The following is an 18929-nucleotide window of genomic DNA, read 5'->3' on the forward strand; positions in this document are numbered from 1 at the left end:
TTTATTGGAGGTAAGAGGCTAGCTCTGAACCACAATCCTCAAATCTAAGCCTCCTGAGCAGCTAGGATCATTGATGTCCGGCTCAAACAACTGTCAGGAACTCTGTTGAGAAAACACAAGTCTAGGCAATAATTTTGTCATTTCAAAGGTATTATAATGAATTCTTGTTTGAGTTCACCACATTCCTATTCCTAGTCTCTAGATGATGTTCTGCCATATCTTTAGTACAAAAAAGTAACTATTTCATTCTTTCCTGTTTTAGAATTTTTATTTCCCTTTTTTTGTGTGTGTGCTTACCAAAGACATCTTGGGAATACTCTCACTTGGCACCAAAACAAATGTCTGCATCATCCAGCAGTGACTTTCTGATTTTCACCTGCTTGACTGAGGTCCAGAGGCTTCCTGCTGCCTCAAGCACATCTGGATTCTGACTATTTCTGCTGGAGTAGCAGTAACTAAGGCTAAACTGCATCAGGGGTTGGCAGTATAAGGCCAACTGGGTCCAGTGGTGTGTACCTCTCATCCAGAGTTACATAGGAGGCCGAGATGGAGGATTATGGTGCCAGAACAGCCTAGGCAGAAAAGTCCATGAGATTCTGTCTCTCTAGAACAAAAGCTGGATTTTGTATCACAGGGATATGATCCTAACAATGATGGAAAGCCTGAAGTGGGCAGATCAGGAGTGCACCCAAGTGGAATGTGAGACCACATTCTTAGAAAAAAAAAAACAACCAAAGCCAGCAAAAAAACAGAGCTGGACTCATGGCTAGGCAGTATTGTTGCTGATGCCAAGGAAGTGTGAGGTCAAACCCTGACTACTACCCTACAGATTACACACACACACACACACACACACACACACACACTCACTCACATATTCACTTAACATTTTAAACAATGTGTTTAGCGTTGCTTTGTATTTAGTAATGTTTCTTGTCAATGTCCTAGTCTTTATTGAATACTTGAAGGGCTTCTCTATGCTAGATGATGTGTTATCATAGCTCTACTGTTAAATAACAAAAGGGAATTGTAGTGTTTAAATGAAAAGAATACAAAACTTACTTAAGATACTAACTTATTTTTATATGGAATTATGGACAGTCAAGCTTTTTTAAATGTAGATTTAAAAATTATGAGGTTCTTTGGAGGCCTCCTTCCCCCAGAAGAAAATATCAGTTTTATCATTTCCATACTGTATCCTTCTACATTCAATTGTGACAGAAATAAATTACAGAAGTAACAATATTGAAATAGTGTAGAAGACCTAGATATTTGTAAGTAAAATACAATGAGGAGACTTCAAACTACGGAGAGGTGGCCCCTTATTTCTTTTTGTATGCCAATACTGGGGCTTGAACTCAGGGACTGAGCTCTTTTTGATCAAGGCTAGTACTCTGTCACTTGAGCTACACTGCCACTTCTGGTTTTCTAGGGATTAAGTGGAAGTAAGAGTCTCACAGACTTTCCTACCCAGAATGGCTTTGAACCATGATCCTTAGATCTCAACCTCTTGCATAGCTAGGATTATAGACATGAGACACCAGCACCAGGAAAATTTTGGAGTTTTAATTTAAACAAAGTATACAGATTCATTACTACAAGGTTGCTCAAATTTTTAATTATGCTGTGATACTTGTAGAATTCAAAAAGGCAGGTAGGTAAGCAACCTTTGCTCAATTTATTTGAACATGTAACTCTAGTTTAGGAGAGTACATTCACAATTCAATCCATATTCAGGTTAATATACTTGGGAGGTTTCCATCTATATATGCAGTTGATATATATGATATCTACAAATATATATTAAATAGTAGATATATGTAATCTTTTTAGAAGCTACTGATTCTTCAAGCTTGCAGGTAGCCGAGGATATATAGAACAAAGTATACCAATGAAATGTGGAGGAGACCATCAGCAATGTGGTTAGGAAACCAATCACTCTAAGGGCTGTACCTGGTTTTGCTTTCTACTCCAACTCCAATATACAGCATTGCCTGGCACAGAGTGAACACTGGATACAACTGTTAAATACATAAAGGATCGAAGGTGACCGAAGGCTCATAGATATTTTAAAATGAGTCATCAGTTTTTCTGACTTGGATTATTACAATTTCCATACCTAGACTTTTAGACAGTGTTGAATTTATTTTCTTAGAACAAAAGTCTGAGAATTATTCTAACAGCCTTTTGCATCATGACCCTGATCTAATCTAATAAGAGAAAGGTTACATTTTTTTCTATTGATGAAAAGCACATTAATGTCATCCTCTTGAAATAATACCATTTCTATTATGCGGACAAAATTATATTTTCCCAGTGTAATTACTGTGTCAAACTCCCAAATTTTAATATTATTTCACTGGTACATTAGCTTATTAGTTTGTCAAACCTCTGGAAAACCATGGGTAAACTCAAGAGTTTTCAGGTATGATCTAAAGTTATTTTCAATCTATATTGTTCCTTTTATTCTATGCTGTGCAATTTTTCTCTCAGTCAAAAGGTTTTTAATTTCCTATAACAGATCTTAAAATAAGGATTAACAGGGTTCCTAAAAATGTTTTTAATTTAAAGACCAGTTGCATTACTAAACCCTTGAGATTTTGAATAAAGCCCTTTGAATGTTTTGTTTAGAACTGTATTCCCAGTAGGTGTTTCAGAAATACTACTGAATTAATTCTATTTCTCTTTGCACTAAACACTAGTGTTTTAAAGTAAAACCTTTCTATCTCTTCACCTTTCTGTTAATCTCATACACATGAATATAGACATGCATACGCACACACACTGTCACCTTGGAAGTTTGGTTAAAACAGGTTAGAGACAATAGATCTTCTGAGAAGTTTGGACCAACCGACTAGTACAATGTCTCCAAATCATCTTGTCTTCCAAGTCTTAAGCCAGCCTGTGCCACAGAAACAACTAGGTAAAAGAGCCTAATTCATATCTAGCTATTCTCCCCTGACCAGGACTTGAATATAGGGCTAATCTATGAACCTAACAGATTTCCAAAGCACAAAAGAACACTCTTCAATATTTTTTATTTAGGGATTTTTATTTTCTGACCTACAACTAAAATATTTTTTAGAAAACATTTTCCTTTTGTTATAAATTATTTACATCCACTTCAATTTCCTTTTGCAGCAGTACATACTCTACTTTTAAATAAACTCAATAGGATAGCAGGATTCAGTAATGACTTACAGCCATGGGACTGTGGTCAAAGTACTGGACATCTCTGGTCCTGTTAAGGGAATAATAGTTCTTCTAGGTTGATGTAAAGATGGAATGAGATAATGATCATGCGAGTGCTGGGCTACTTTCACTAATGCAGTCCCTGAAGGACTGGTAGACTAATAACCATACTCATCAAGTATCTAAGTAAATACTCTACAAGTTTTATTTCCTACAAGTAATTCTCCAATTTTAACCAAAGAAGTAGAAACTCACAAGAGGCATATTTTGTGTGCCTTATTTTATCCCAAGCACAATTTTATTTTATTATCTCAAGAGTTGAGATAGTTCTTTCTGGATTGTTTCTGGATAGGTAGTATCATTTTGGATCACCTGTTATCTGGTCTTTAAATTTCTTCTTATAGCCTGTTACATTCCTCTTTAGGCATATGGTTCCCTGAAGACTTGACTGACAGGGAATCAGATCCTTCACTTTAGTTTACCAAAAATTCCTTACCAGAGGGGATAAGCTCTGAATACTAGGGGCATGCTGGGCTGGAGCATCTGTGCCTGGCCTTTTCATCCATGCAGCCTGGCATTAATTGCAAAGTTTTCCCTTCTTCAACAATTATACCCCCATCTCTCTCCCCATCCCCATTTAGCCCCCCCCCCACCCAGTTAATTATCAGTTCTGGAATTAAAACTGCTTGCTTCTCCTGTGGTTTCCATAGCAACAGTTGGCCTGCACCTGCCACTGGGTGAACAGTGGCTCTTTTAGAAGAGATGGCAGTTGCTTGGTTTACAAAAGCCAGGGAGTAAACTAATGTTTACCTGTCTAGGGAAAGAAGTTTCTATTTATTCCACCTCAGGCATTTTCCTGGCAAATCTTATCTCAACTTTCTTCTTAAATTGCTTGTTGGTTTTCAACTAAGAAAATGAAAAAAAATCTGATAAAAATTGCTAAATCCCTATTAGTCTGTCACAATCCTGTATCAGTTTTACTTATTCCCTTCCAACAAGTTGAAAGATATAAATCTTACATCTCCTGACAAGCAATATAGTATAATGGTTGAAAGCATATTCTCTTTCTTTCTCTCTCTCATATTCTCTCTCATATTCTCTCTCATATTCTCTCTCATATTCTCTCTCTCTCTCTCTCTCTCTCTCCTTCTTTCTTTTTTCTTTCTTCTGCCAGTCTCAGAGCTTGAATTCAGGGCCTGAACATTGTCCTTGGGCTTTCTAAAGGCTAGAGCTCTATCACTTGAGCCACAGCAGCACTTCCAGACTTTTCTATGTGTGTGGTACCGAGATATCAAACCTAGGTCTTTGTGCATGCTAGACAAGCACTCTACCACTAGGCCAAACTCCTGGCCCAAAAGCATAGAACTTTTAAACCTAATGGATCTGGATTCAAATCCCAGTTGTGTAATTTCCTAACTATATGACTGTGGCTTAACTGCCTAACCTCTCATAGTATTATTTTCATCACACAGAAAAAAGGGACCATCATACTCTACATCACAAGTGTTTAAAAAATATACTAATATAAAAACATACATTAATGTTTAATATGTTGATATAGAAATATATTAATGTATATTAATATAGAAATATAGATATAACTCCCACTTAGCATTCCATACATGGGCAGGTCTACTGATATTGCTAATTAATCTACCAATTTTGGACAGTCCAGAAGCTAGAGAAAAGTTAGCTTCTTGGTCAGGTTTTGTTGGTGGTTATGGTCATTTAGCTTTCCCCTTCAAATTAATTTCGAATTTTTACTTGTTGATTGATAGTGCTGGGGCTTAAATGGCCTCATAATTGCTCAGCATGTTTTCTTGACTGGTGCTCTACCACTTAAACTACTCCTCTGTCTAGGATTCTTGCTTGTTATTTTAGAGATGGAGTCTCAAGAATTTTTCTGCCTGAGCTGACTGCAAACTGTGATTCCTTAGATCTCAGCCTCCTGAGTATCTAGGATTACAGGCATGAGCCATGGTACTTGGCTTAAATTAGTCTTTGAAATTTTTCAGTGTAGGGATAAAAATATTAATCATTCTTATATTTCTGAGGCCTACCATAAAGCCTGGAACACACCAGGCACTTTTAAGATGTTTGTTGAATAAATGAATGAGAAGCCTTCTCTGTAGTCTTTCCTGTCTGAGAACGAAAGGAATAAAACACTTTGTACAAAGTGTTTTCCTGATAAGCTGAGGTCAAATACATAAACGTGAGCCTGACAATCATAGCTACCACACTGGCTGGCAAACAAAAGCTGATCAGAGTAGAACCGCAGCACAAAAAGTGACAACAGGCTCCCTCCTACTGAGCCTTGTTCTCCATACTATAAAATCAGAAAAAGCAGGCACATGTATGATAGAATATAGGCTGCTCCTGGACAGCATTTCAATTGGAGGCAAATGCAATGTCATAAAAACCTCAGCTGAATTTGCCAGCTGTGAATGGATTCTCTGGTTAATAAACCAACATGCACAAAATAAAGTTGTGACTCTTTCAGGCAGATTTCTGAAAATCAATTATTTTAGCAAAGAGGCTTGGTTTTGGTACATACAGGTGTACAGTGTATATATAGCATAAAGTAGCGGATAAACAATCCAGCCTAGCATGGAAAAGCAAAGTAAGCCAAGGCTTTGTAACATGTTGGTTACACTGAACAAAAACTTACATGTTGTGAGGGGCGGGAGTTTGGCCTAGTGGTAGAGTGCTTGCCTAGCATGCCCGAAGACCCGGGTTCGATTCCTCGGTACCACATACATAGAAAAAAGCCGTAAGCAGTGCTGAGGCTCAAGTGGTAGAGCGCTAGCCTTGAGAAAGACCAAGGACAGTGCTCATGCCCTGAGTTCAAGCCCAGGACTGGCACCAAAAAAACCCCAAAACAACAAAAAAAACCTTATATGTTGGAATCCTATTCAGCATAATAAAGATTCCATATAGCTCTACCTCATATCACAAGTGTCAGATCTATTTTCTTCAGCTTCTAGACAGGCCTCCTGAAATGAAAATAATACAACAACCAAACCATGAATATACAATTAGAGGACAAAAGAAATCTAACTGTATCACTGACTTAATCTTTTTCCACTATCTCTAGGAAGTCAGTAATATTGTATCTAAAACAAATGGCTATTTATTTAGAATAAGTAAAGAGTCTATGTAAGCACAGATAATAACCAATTGAAATTTTAAAAATAGCTAACAAGTTACTTAATGTATATACAGATATCTTTCACTCCATAAGATTCATGAGTTGTATTATTTTTTACATTCTCCCAAGTGTTATATGCTAAATAAAGGTGTGGTCATGAGCTTCGGATGCTTTGAAGAAGTTGTACAATCTTAGGAGTAGGCATTGGTGAAGGAGATACATTATTAAGGGGATACTGGGGCAATGTCCCCTAACTCTCTTTGCTGCCCAGATACCACGAGGTGAGCAGTTTCATCCATCATGTGCTCCCTGCCATCGGCCCAAAGCAACAGGATGAAGTGACCCTAGACTGCCATTTCTAAAACCATGAGCCAAAATAAATTTTTTCTTCCTTCAAGGTGTCTGTCTCAGGTATTTCACTGAGCAACAAAAAGGTAACTAATAGAATCCTTGAAATAGGTAAGAGGTGTGAATGTTGAGGGGGGTGGCTAATACTTACATGGAAATAACAGTACCAAAAGGTTAATAACTTGCCCAAGGTCACACAGTCAGTCACAAATACAACCAAAAATAAAAGTGAGTGAGGTGTGCTGACTCAACTGCTTCTCCTTTGGAACATGCTTCCTGTTTGAGCACGGAATCAGCATGGGTCACATTCACCCTGATCTCAGCAGGGGCTTTTTGCCTAAATAACAGCCAGCTTTGAAGATGAAAAATTTTTCAGAAGTTCCAAGTATGGCTGATACTATTAAAAAGCCATTTTCCTCTTAGTTTAAAAAGAAAATTACAGGAAACCTCAACAGCAAATCAAAATTTAATCCTGATTTTATTCCTTCTCTGAGCACAAGAACTTAAGGGTCTTTCTCTCTCTGATTTGCTCACAATTGCCTTCACACCAGCAGATCATCTGCCACCCCCCTTTCCTCAAATATATATTACTTCTCAGCAGGCTCAGGCAGGAGTAGAGAAGCAGCCAATCTGTGAGGGAGCGAACACAAGATCTCTCATAATAGCATAGTGAGGACAGAAAATTGCTGCCAAAAGTGTAAATTGCTTTTTTGCTGGGGGAAAAATATTTCTGAGCTTCAAAGACACCCTCTTACAAGATGATTCCACAGTAGTTAATATCCATGTTCTATTATATATTAGGACTTTTGCTCTTCCATGCCCTCTGAGAATCCCTGTCAGCTATTTGAGTGTGTACTGTGTGCAGCTATTCTAAGGGGTTATAGAAGAGTAAAAGCCATCTTACCTCTGATCAACTCTAATATAAAGGTTTATTGTAAATAGTTAATCCATATTAGTAAAAAACTGAGAAATTAGGGGCTCCAACAAGGCCAGAATGACCTGAAGGCTGACTGAGATCATTTAAGAAAAAAAAAAAAAAAAGCATTCTATGTTATTTGGCCTAGCTGCACTAAGATAACCAAGATCTGGATGTTCCGAGGAAAATATGCTTATATTACACAAACTTACAAGGATAACTGCAAAATTTTGCTTCTGTCACTGCTGACTTGCTTAAACAAAATCTGTCTGGCAACTTGTGTGTAGTTTTTGCCTCTATAAACCCAGTTCTGCTAAAGCTCAGGGCTGCACTGAGATTCTGACCTTGGGGTATAGTCCCAGCGTATCAGTCCTTCCCTTGCTCAATAAATTTTTAACACCTCGATCATGTTGTGGGTGGTCTCATTGCCCGCCAATCTCTGGACCCCATAACTGGGTCAAAGGAAAGGCTTGGTTAGCTGTTCCCCAGAGAGGACGCCTTTTGCTACTGATGCACGGAGGATGATGTGTGAGGTTGAAACAAAGAGTATCTCTATATAATTATAGAAGCCAAGGAGAGAAGTAGCTTGCAGGAAGCAAGCCACAGCAATTCAATGTCAAAGCAAGTAAGAATCCCATGTTTCAGGAATCAAACCAAAGTGCCCTTTGAAGACCATGTGTAAATCCCCTTGGTTTTTATATAGTGTCAGAGAGGAGATGGCCTCTTGGAGACAGTCCAAATGGTGGTTGAAAGCATGGTCCCTGAAACTAGGCCAAACTCAAGTCCTAGCTCTGCCACTTACTAGCCATGAAATCCATGGCTATTTAAACTTTTTTGGGGGGCCAATCATGGGGTTTGAATTAATCTAAACATTTATTCCTACATTTAACAAGTGGGATACTTACTATACCACAAAACTTTGTATGAGGATTAAATGATAATATATAAAAAGCTATTTTCACAAAACAAACTTTCAATACACGACAGCTATGATATTATTTTACTATTATTATTAATTAGCAGAAAAATTATACCAAAAACCTTACGGACCAAAAGCACAGCAGTTGGCCATTTCCTATCTAAAAGCTTGGGAAGCCTATAAAGAGGGGAGAAAGCAGGGAGATTCCAACTAGTAGAAAGGAGAGATAATCCATTACAGATTTCCACAAGACAGGAACTTTTCTTTGTTCCTTCCACTGTGGAGACTGGTTGGAATCTATTTCTCCTTTGACTTTTTACAAATCCAGTGGGGATGGGACCGTGTAGAAAGAACACTAGCAAAGGAGACAAAAACTATTATTATCCAAGTAGAATTGGCACTCAGAGTCTCTAGATTCATTTCTCATCTAGCCTCTGCAGGGAGACCTGCATTTCTTCTGCTTCCCTTGCATATCAAACCCTCATTTAATGTCAGCAGTACAGAGCCTTTGGAGCAAATTCTGTTTGGCTTGATGGAATGGTAAAGAATATATCATAAATGAGAACAATTTCAGATCAAAGATAATCTGCTCTAAGTGTTAATTGAAATAAATTGAGCCAAATAGTAGATCTACACAAATAAGCTGAATGGAACCCACAAGTACGAATTTAAAGGTTAAAAAGAAAGCTTGACTCCTCTTCACTTTCTACCCATGTACTCTTCAAGTGTTCATTGTACCAAAAGAGTTCTATCAAGCTCTAATCCAAGAGAATGCTGCTGACATCCATGGCATTCCAGCTTAAGGGAGACAGCTTGACATCTTAGTTGCTAGTAGAGAAATTCTATGCCTCACCACTGCCCTGTCAAAATGACACAAAGGTATCTGCAATTAAACTCTAAAGCCAGTTTCTCACACTGAATGGTATCTTTGAGGGGAGGGAGAGGATTAATTTTTTCATAAGGTCTTTATATTCTAATCAATGTATCTCTGACATACAGACATAAAGAGTAGATGAAGTGAAGTGTTCAGTCTAAGCAGGTTGTCCTCAACACAGAAATAACAGTGCTCTCCTATGAAGTGTGCACATTACTATTAGGATGTTTTCTGGAAACTCTTTCTGGAACTAAAGATGTGCTTAATCTGTATTCTAAGGAGCTTTGGCAACTTTTGAGAATGCAACAGATGAAGTGCCAAGGCTATTTGATATCTATACCAAAGACCTGTGCAAGCCTGGGTCCCATCACTGCTAGCTCAGAGTTATAGTTTAGAAGTGATCTGTCTCCCCAAAGTTCATGTGCTGAATATTTGGATGGGGGTTCATGTAATGTGATTAGATCACAGGGACAAACTTTTGGAAGAGATTAATTCAGGTTTTACATAACTGATTTAATTCCAAGACAGTGGGAGCCTGGCACTTCATGTAAGTCTTGTGCACATGTTCCAGACTTTGTGATCTCATCCACCCTGAGGCCCTGGACACAGCCAATTAGATAGGAGGACTATGAGCAAAATCTTCTTTTTTTTTAAAGTACCTGGTCTCAGGTATTGTTATAAAATACAAAACAAAGACACCTAGTCTTGTAAGCTCTTAACCTGCCATTTCCATTCTTTAGCCACACAAATTTCTAAAATGCCCAACTTCTTGGGTTCATTCCTGTATAAAATTTGTTCATGGCCTTCTACTGCTATCAAGATAGATTTTAAATACCTCAAGAAGGTTTTTAAGGCCCTAAATGACATGGGCTCTACTTTCTACTTTTCTCATGTGTAGCTTTTACATGTTTTTTCTTCTAGCTACAATAACTGACCCCTGCTCCTCCCCTGACTACCTGTCTTACTATTCAGACCTCTGTTTATAAACTTTTCTGCTAGGCCTCCAAGACTGCCTCAGGGAGTCCTTCCAGCTGTCTGGACTTCCCATAGTGTAAGTGCTCAGTTATGTGCTTCCCTTTCTCAGACTTGGGATCCATAATGGTAAGACCATGTCTGCTTTAGTCATCATTACATACTCAGTGTACACAGTGCCAGACACAAACCAGTCGCAAATACCTACTAAATGGATAAGAGAAAAGAAAAGAAGACCAGGGCCCGGGAGTTTGGCCTAGTGGTAGAGTGCTTGCCTAGCATGCACGAAGACCTGGGTTCGATTCCTCGGTACCACATATGTAGCAAAAAGCCAGAAGTGGTGCTGTGGCTCAAGTGGTAGAGCCCTAGCCTTGAGAAAACCCAGGGACAGTGCTCAGGCCCTGAGCCCAAGCCCAGGACTGGAAAAAAAAAAAAAAAGAAAAGAAGACCAAAAAGCTTATTCCTGAGCATAGCTGAGAGATAGAACCTGAGGTAATTCTCTGAAGTTCTACAGGTTTTCAAACAAGGTGCCTGTGACTCTAGCCATATCAGAAAAAGTTAGAAATGTTCTTACAGTATAGGGTGGAGGGGTGATGAACACTGTTGTCAACAGCAAGAAGCAGCAGGAGATATAGAATAATGCATGTTACTTCCCAAGGAAAAAAGCTCAATTTCTAGGGAGGAAAAAAGAACTATATACTTTGCTATGCCCAATCAACGCCTGGTTCAGTAAGATAACACTAGACAGTTCATTTAGCGTCGTTTCATGAGGAATTGGAGATAGACCAGTAATTTACAAACTGAATTTTGAGGAATCCTGTACTCTACAGAAGCCTTTTAGGGTCTATTGGGATGAAGAAAGTTCACCAATAGAGTTAACCCTAAATCTAAACAGAGGGGAAAAAATGATTTTCTATATTGAGATTCTACTTTGTTTGGGAAAAAGAAAAGGGGGTACTTATACAAAAACAAAAAGTTGGAATAGCAGTAGCCTTTCTGACACCTCCCAGTGTTGAGTACATGAACCTGTATGATATATAAATCCATGCATATATTTTATTCAGCACAAATAGCCTTGACTGTGGCAATGGCCCAGCTACAATATTTCCTAGAGTCTGTTCTTAATGGCTAAGCAGAATAACTAGAAAGCTAAGCAATCCAAAGTCCAGATTCATGGTAAAGGAGAGGCAAAAATGAAATAAATGTATTTTAAATTTTCATCCAAATACTAATACCGAGAAGCACAGAGATTTTTCCCCTTTCTAAACAAGGTCAGGCATTTCTATGACCTAGGCTTCATTAACCAGTGTCTTAGGTGAGACACAAAGATGTTATAATAGGTCAGAAATAAAGACTGTTTGATCAAGAACATGTAAAAAATTCTATTTCAATAAAGAATAGAATAATACAAAAGTTTATTTACTGGGTAGCCTAATTACCATTTAAATGTAGTGCCTGCTCTTCTTAGCAAGGTTTTCTAAATGTGCTAAAGAATAAAGCAGTCACTGTCATTACATATTTGTCAAGTCTACCTTTATCAGAAGATTACAGGCAGGAAGTTACATAGATGAGGGGGGAGGTAGGAGTCTTATAAAATAAGAACTTCAAAGCCCTGGCTTATGATGGAGATCTCTTTTCTGTGCTGTTCCTTCATTGCCCATATTTCACAAGGCATTAAAAGCCATAAACATCACTCTACTTCAATTCTGAGATCAGACAAGCAGCAATAGTTTGGTCTTACCTGGGTCCTTCCTCGTCACCCTGAAAGGAAAAAAAAAAAAAACAGCATTAGAAACTACCAGTAGAAATCAACTTAAGCATCTTTTTTTTCACTCTCTAAACCCAACCATAAAGCAGAGATTGTGTTTTGTTTATTGCTAGAAAGATATGTCTAAAAGGTAAGACATGGGCTATGTCTTACCCTATAGTCCCAGTTTGAACATTTTCTTCCTATGTTCAAACTGCTCAGCAGAGATAAACTGAGAATGTGACCCTATAAACAGAGAAGTGAATGCACAGACTTGGTAGGCCTAAATAACACCCTTTCCTTTTTATTTGTATAGCTGGTAGTATTTAAATCAGAGCCCTAAAATAACAGATCTTAGGCAAAAACTGACCAGCTCCAAAAGCATCAAGCTGTGTCCTTCAAAGACTAATTTCTTCCCAGTCTAGTATTTTTTTCTTCAAACATGAACATAGTAACTCAAATATATGGCATATTAGTGGGAAAAAATTGAAATGGACTCAGAAAATTAGAATTCTAGTTCAACCTCTGGAAAGTTATTCACTATATGTTTGTAGGATAGCTAATCTAGACCTTGATCCTCTTTTTTTTTAAGTGGGTAATTTGGGCAATTGATGATTTGAAGCATTGTTTGGCTTTTCTCCTTTTCTTATCTCTTTTGCAAAATCATGTTCATGTTTATATTGTCTTACCCAAACTTTATCAATAATATCACAGCAGGTCCCTTTGAGCATCCTTCTCTGACCAAATGAGATCTTTCAAATGATTCTGAAGCCTTTTTAAGGGACATCACTCATTTTTGATGAAAGAGTATCTTTTGCATTGTCCTCTTCAGTTATTTAGGGGTAGTCTCAATAGAGACTGCAGCTCTGGTTAGAGGTAAACATTGCCTCTCCTGGAGTAGCAAAGAAGACTACATGGAGAAGGTCACATTTATAATGCTCCTTGAAGACCATGATTTCTCAGAGTGACAACAGAGGGACATTGAGAACTGAAGTGCCAGAAACAAGGGCACAATTCAAAAAGAAAACAACAATATGTAATACTGCTTAGGAAAATTTTGAGTCCTATGGAACTGGAGAATGGAAATGGGCATATGTGTGACTTTGACAGGGACAAAGGCAAACAGAAACCTATCTGACAATACCATTATGAAAACAAAACCATAAAGAATCCTCATGATTCTTTATAAAAATCATTAATATTAGAAATATGAATAATTTGGGGCTATATACTGGATACACTGAGTTATATTACAAAAATTTGTTTCTATTTAACCCTTGTTTTGTACTACAGTCAACCTGTTTATGCCTTGGGATCATGTTCACAACCTGTGGTCCAATCTAGCAAACAAAGTCTCTGAAGTGCTATTCTAGTATGCCCCATTCCTAAGTCAGGACTATACTTACAGTCTCCCTACAGTTAGCTGAGAAAAAGGAGAGGCATTAACTCATTACTATAGGGTAGCAGCACAAAATAAAAATCTTACTCACAGGGGCTGAGAGATTGGCCTAGTGGTAGAGTGCTTGCCTAGCATGCACAAAGATCTGGGTTCAATTCCTCAGTACCACATACATAGAAAAAAGCCAGCAGTGTGCTGAGGCAGTGGTAGAGCTCTGGGCTTGAGAAAGTCCAAGGGACCTGAGCTCAAGCCCAGGACTGGCAAAAAACAAAACAACAACAACAACAAAAAACTTACTTGCTAAACCCACTGGGGAGAGGCAACAACTAATCAATGTAGGGTGGAGTTAAGAGTTGTAGCTATAATCTCCACAAGGGAAGGAGGAATATGAATTCCTTACAGTTAGAAAGACAGGAGTAAAGTCAGAGTTCCACTTACAAGTTTATGGAAGATAGGCATTACTTACTACTGAGAGGGAAGGGTACAGCAGAAATCAGTTTCACCCACAGGCTCCACAGGGAAACAAAGACACTTTGATACCTCAGTTTGTATAGAAAAATAGATTCAAGGGTACTGGCTCCACTACAATTGTGCCAGTTTGGTCTGGGGAGGGGTGTTGCTTTTTCTTCAAAAGGCTTCTCTGTGACAGGATAACCCTCTCTAGATCTTTGGCCATAGACAGTAGATTTTTCTTGAGGATTTTCTGTATCCATTGGTGTTTCCAGTTTTCAGAACACCCAGTATAGGATATACAGGAAACAATGAAATCTCCAGGTTTCTCTATTTTTTACTTCTTTATAGCCAAAGGTCCTTAGTCTGTATGCCATCTTTTCCCAACTTTAAGAGTCTTCTGGTAGGTTTTGTCTAAGGACTGTTGCTGTAATTACTGGAAGAAGTAAAAATGGAATGTGTTCTAGTTTAAGATGCTTCATTTTGTTAGCATCAAAGATAAAACAGACTGAGTGAAAGGTTGGAAAGATGGTTATAAAAGTAAAGCAAGCATGGTAGACTGTTAAAGCATTGGACTCTAGAGGGGAAATAAATGGATGCCACTTGTAAAATCCTTTCAACTACACTGTATGTTTGAAAATTTTCATAAGAAAATGTTGGAAGAAGAAATCTTTTGGCTAAATTAAAAATGAAAGTGATTTTAAAAATCCTTATTATGTAAACAAAATGAAAAATTTCCTCTGAATGAAAGATAAACATTAAATGTGCCCTAAATAGTATGTTAATAGATTAAAATGAGAAGCTCTTATATGGTAAAGCTCTTTGAAAATGCTCTGGCCAGAACAATGCTACTTCTTATTTTTAGTAGTTTGCTATGTCCATGGCCTGGTCCTTGAGTCTTGTCAGCTCTTGAATCCTCCTAAAGAATAATTCCATCCACTGAAATGCTTAAAGAAGATTCAATGTTGTGAGAGGGACTAAAAACATTATTTAGAGAGTAGGCTACGTTGCAAACTAAAAATTATTTTTTTGAAAGAACCAATAAACACAATTGTGAGAGTTCAATTGGAGGGGAATTTACGACAGACTATTGACTTCTTGCTTGAATGTTTTGTTTATGAAGACACAAAATGTCTACTTTATATTGTAAGGTCTTAATATATGCAAATACACTTTTCCCACAAAACACAAACAGGATATTCAGTGTGCAACACATAGTAAGGGAAAAGCATAGGTCTTGAAGTAGGATAAATTTAGATCTAAATCCTGACTCTACTTACTAACTAAATGGTTGTTGGCCATAGTCTCTAAAGTTCTCTGAATCCTGCTACATCTCCTATAAGGTGGAATTGATGAATGTTGAAATTAAGGCTAAATGATGAATCCCAAGTATTCTCTTGTCTACTTACAAAGACATTTAATGCATACTTTTAAATTTGCATATACTTTTTTAATTCTAGAGAGACAAAATGAAAAACAAATAGGAGCTGTTCTTTTCACATACTAATGATAATCAAGAATCCTAGCTGGGTACAACACTCCTACATACTCCCATATGGCTCAATAGTCTCTTCTATTCTTGTCAGTCTGACCTGGATAACTCTTTGATTACACTGTGACTCTTCTGTTCTCCAGTTAATTCTGTTGTCAGAAAAGTGACTGTTAGAGCTAGGTGTGGTGGCTCATGCCTGTAATCCTAGCTACTCAGGAGGCTGAGATCTGAGGATCTAAGTTCAAAGCCAGCCCAGACACTAAAAAGAGAGAGAGAGAGAGAGAGAGAGAGAGAGAGAGAGAGAGAGAGAGAGAGAGAGAGAGAGAGAGAGAGAGACTTACCTTCAATTAGACTGTGGCTCATGGGCTAGGGCAGTAGCCTCGAGTGGAAGAGCTCAGAGATAATGCCCAGGCCCAAGGGTAGTGTGGTAGCCTTGAGCTGAAAGGCTCTGGGACAGCACCCAGGCCCAGAGTTCAAGCCCCATGACTCAGTAGAGGCTAAGCTCAATGAGTCAGCAGCCATCAGAAAGCTCACAGATTTCTCCTAGGCTTTTTTCTAGATGAATATCTAACATATACTACAATTTTCACCAAATACTATAAAATCTGATGAATAGTAGTATCTTCCTTGAGGCTGAAAAATATATTTTGTTTTATTAAAAGTGGCTAGCTTATTTTTAGAAACATATTTCGAAGGAAACATATGTTTCTAAGTAATGACTAGACATTTTATTCTATTATAAAGCAAAAGTGAATTTAATAATATATTAACAACATTTGTACACTGATTCATACTTACATTGTGTCTTTCACTGGCCCTTTGATTAATAAATCAATCAAGAAATCTGTTGCTTACTGATATTGGGGATTGAACTCAGGCCCTGTGTGTTGTCCCTAAGCTTTCTTGCTCAAGGCTGGCACTTTACCACTAATTCCAGCTTTTGCTTATGAGCGGTTCATTACAGTAGGAGTCTCACAGACTTTCTTGCTTGGGTGGGCTTCAAACTGGGATCCACTCAGTCTCTTGAGTAGCTAGGATTATTGAGATGTACTGCTGATGCCCTACTTTTTTTGTTTGATTCTCACATATCCTAGCCCACATGCTATTCTTTTTTAGTGTTTCCCTTTTTATTTTTTTCATCATGAGGCTTGAACTCTGGGCCTGGGCACTGTCACTGAGCTCTTTATTTTTCAAACAGTCTTATATTTATGTGATAGTCAGTCTGAACTGAGATTTTTCTATCTGCTATTCTCATGTATCTGACATAACAGTTGTATACTACTACACCAAGGTTTTTGTTGACATGGGCTTTAATGACTTTTTTCCAGAGCTAAACCAAAATCATAATTCTAGCCTCCTGAGTAGGTAGGATTTTAGAATTTAGCTATATACTTGGCCATATGCCACTCTTAATCCAACAATTATGTCAATTTAGATAGCTGGCTCTATATAAAAAGCCAACCTGAAATACCCTTTTACTATACATAGAATAAGTCCAAAATCTTTCATTCAGACCTGCTTTTTGCTTCACTTCTGTCTTGTTCTCATTCAGCCAGGTTCTCACCTCCGTATTGACTTTATACATTCACTTCACAGTTTAGGGTGTATCAACTGACGACTCAGCTGTTTCTTATTTCTGGTTTCTCTCGTAAACTATGACATAGTGAATAGTTTGCCAAGCCCTGTCTGTAGATGCACCCTAGTGACCAGTATTTCCATACTAGTTTTACAAACAAGTGAAACATTTATACCCTGTCTAAGTTTTTACATTCATGATGAAGGTCACAGGGAAATTTCTCAACTAACAGATATACATGACAGCCAGGTTCCTTCTATTTCTCTTATTACAGTAATAATGGACATATTCATTTACCTCTGCTTTTGGCTCAGCTGATTCATTAGAGGTATCAAGTTGTTCCTTGGCCTGGGCCATCTGAGTCATCAACCTATCCATGTGGGACTGGATATCTGCTAGTATCTCAGTCACATGCGCTGTGGCCATTGCTTCCTGGATGTCCACTAGATGAAGGGCCTTCTGCTCTTCATCAGCGATCACCTTCTGAACTTTCTTAAATTCTTGCTGTATAAATATTTTCATCTGGTCCCGAGTTACCTACAGAACACAAACAGGTATGAGAAATAAGATGTATATACAAAAAGGAAGTGTAAAATTATTGCCAATATAGTACTACTAGCCCTGGACAAAATACCAACTACAGTTCTGAAGTCTTGGGTGTATTCTTGAACAATCTTCCCCTAACACCTTTGATAAATTTCCTGATAATCTTTTTGTTGTTTTCATTGTTCAGGAAATAATTCTGCATCCTTTGATTTGCTTTTATTTTTACACAAGTAACAAATAAATTCCTACTTTTAATTGTGTGTGTGTGCGCACACATGCGCACACATACATGCACTCCCAGGGCTTGAACTCAGGGTCTGGGTGCTGTCCCTGAGCTCTTTTGCTATTTGAGCTATAGCTCTATTTCAATATTTTTAGTGGTTAATAAGAGATAAAAGTCTTACAGACTTTCTTGCCTGGTCTGTCTTGGAATTGCAATCCTCAGGTCTTGGCCTCTTGAGTAGCTAGGATTACAGGTGTAAGCCACTGGTACTGGTTAATTTCAATGTTTTTAGTAGATGAGTACATATACTAAAAAATAATAATAATTCTTCTTGCCTCTCTAATGTTAACATTTTGGTACATACTCTCGCTTTTCTGCCTAAACAAATGCATGTATATTATATAAATTTTACATAAATGGACCACATAAAACAATATGGTCTATATTATGCTTTTCTACTCAAAATTGTGTTAATGCATACAGACCAGCTTCATTTTTTAGCACTTTTTACTATCTGTACAAGTGTGCACACACACATAAACAGACATATGCGCACACACACATATTATTTAACCACTTATCTCTCGTTTTTTTCCCCCCCAGTCCTGGGGCTTGAACTCAGGCCTGGGCACTGTCCCTGAACTTATTTTGCTTAAGGAAAGTGGCCCCACAACTTGAGCCACAGCACCACTTCTGGCTTTTTCTGAGTAGTATATTGGAGATAGAAGTCTCAGACTTTTCTGCCAGGACTGGCTTCAAACTATGATCCTCAGATCTCAGCCTCCTGAGTAGCTAGGATTACAGGTGTGTGCCACTGGCACTGAGCAACCATTAATGGAAATGCGAGGCCTTTCCAGATTTTTACTGTTACAAACAAGCCAGTAAAAACACCCATGAATTCTCAATATTAACACATGCATTTTCTTAAGAGATCTATGAAATTACTGAGTCAATTTACATATACATATATACTTTGAAAATACTGATAACATCAAACTGCCTTCTAAAAAGGGTATACCAATGGCATTTCTATAAATGCAAACATGTCCATATATTCTCACTGATATTGGATAATATAAGATAGATGAAATGGTAAACCAAATAAAATGAAACTGTGGTTAAGACCA

The 18929-nt window shown here is 37.8% G+C and overlaps 1 protein-coding gene across 1 annotated transcript in view; it reads right to left on the reverse strand.

Annotated features, from left to right (window-relative positions):
• The window catches only part of Trim44 (TRIM family member 44), an 83028-nt gene that overhangs the window by 21301 nt on the left and 42798 nt on the right, over positions 1 to 18929 (reverse strand). Inside the window, exons 3-4 of the mRNA XM_090347880.1 lie at positions 17331 to 17570; positions 12111 to 12130 (exon numbers count right to left, since the gene is read on the reverse strand). Coding sequence (XP_090204006.1) covers positions 12111 to 12130; positions 17331 to 17570 — 260 coding nt within the window. The remainder of the gene's footprint in view (positions 1 to 12110; positions 12131 to 17330; positions 17571 to 18929) is intronic.

Source organism: Megascapheus bottae, chromosome 16, assembly GCF_031878675.1.
Source record: "Megascapheus bottae isolate mThoBot1 chromosome 16, mThoBot2.hap1, whole genome shotgun sequence".
Lineage (NCBI taxonomy): Eukaryota > Metazoa > Chordata > Mammalia > Rodentia > Geomyidae > Megascapheus > Megascapheus bottae.